The sequence below is a fragment of the Arachis duranensis genome, chromosome 7 (genome assembly GCF_000817695.3).
Source record: "Arachis duranensis cultivar V14167 chromosome 7, aradu.V14167.gnm2.J7QH, whole genome shotgun sequence".
Classification (NCBI taxonomy): Eukaryota; Viridiplantae; Streptophyta; class Magnoliopsida; order Fabales; family Fabaceae; genus Arachis; species Arachis duranensis.
This window is the reverse complement of record NC_029778.3, coordinates 359,454-360,097: the sequence shown is the minus strand read 5'-3', so window position 1 is coordinate 360,097 and position 644 is coordinate 359,454. Positions and strand designations below refer to the sequence as shown.

Sequence of the window (644 nt, the reverse complement as noted above, 5' to 3'; positions counted from 1 at the left end):
ACACTCACTCGCACACAAAAAAAAAGGACATGGTTATGTAACGCAATACAGAATTTTGTGATCCTTCTTGTTATAGTGAGTCTCAACAAAAGGAAAAAAAAATAACGTGAATGTTCAAAGAACTGATGCAACCTACATGCAGTTTATAACATAAAGGAAAGATAATGGCTTATGGACCGGAAAAGAAAAGTATTCCATCTCCAAGTAGTCAAAGTATGAGGACTATATTCAGGAAAATTCTTGAATCCCAAAAGTTGGGTCAACACAGGTAAAATTGCGAGATGGAATTTGAGTCTACACCTTCAAAGAAGCAGAAATTCTTGAGCAAAAATCCCTTGCAGCTCGAAGCGCATTCACATAGTCACCCTAACAAAAGTCCAGTTAGATCAATCAAACGGAGAAATCCATGAATGAAGTCACACTGAAGCCCAGAAAATAAGATCATCACTTATCACACCACATACTTGTCTATTAACAGGTGTGTGATACGTACGAAACTCAGAAGCTTGGATGACACCACTCTGGAAGCCTGACAACATAAGCAAAACCATTTTATCATAATTTAAGTTTGAGATTGAAAATTATACTTACATGTGGAAAGTATAAACAAGATTTTTCAAAAGGAGAAAACTAACAGCTCGAAT

General features: G+C 36.0%; 1 protein-coding gene across 1 annotated transcript in view; it reads right to left on the bottom strand.

Annotated features, from left to right (window-relative positions):
- Window positions 1–644, bottom strand: part of LOC107496156 (uncharacterized) — a 16,638-nt gene that overhangs the window by 2,840 nt on the left and 13,154 nt on the right. The window contains 2 exon segments of the mRNA XM_021126958.2: window positions 301–366; window positions 465–529. Coding sequence (XP_020982617.1) covers window positions 301–366; window positions 465–529 — 131 coding nt within the window.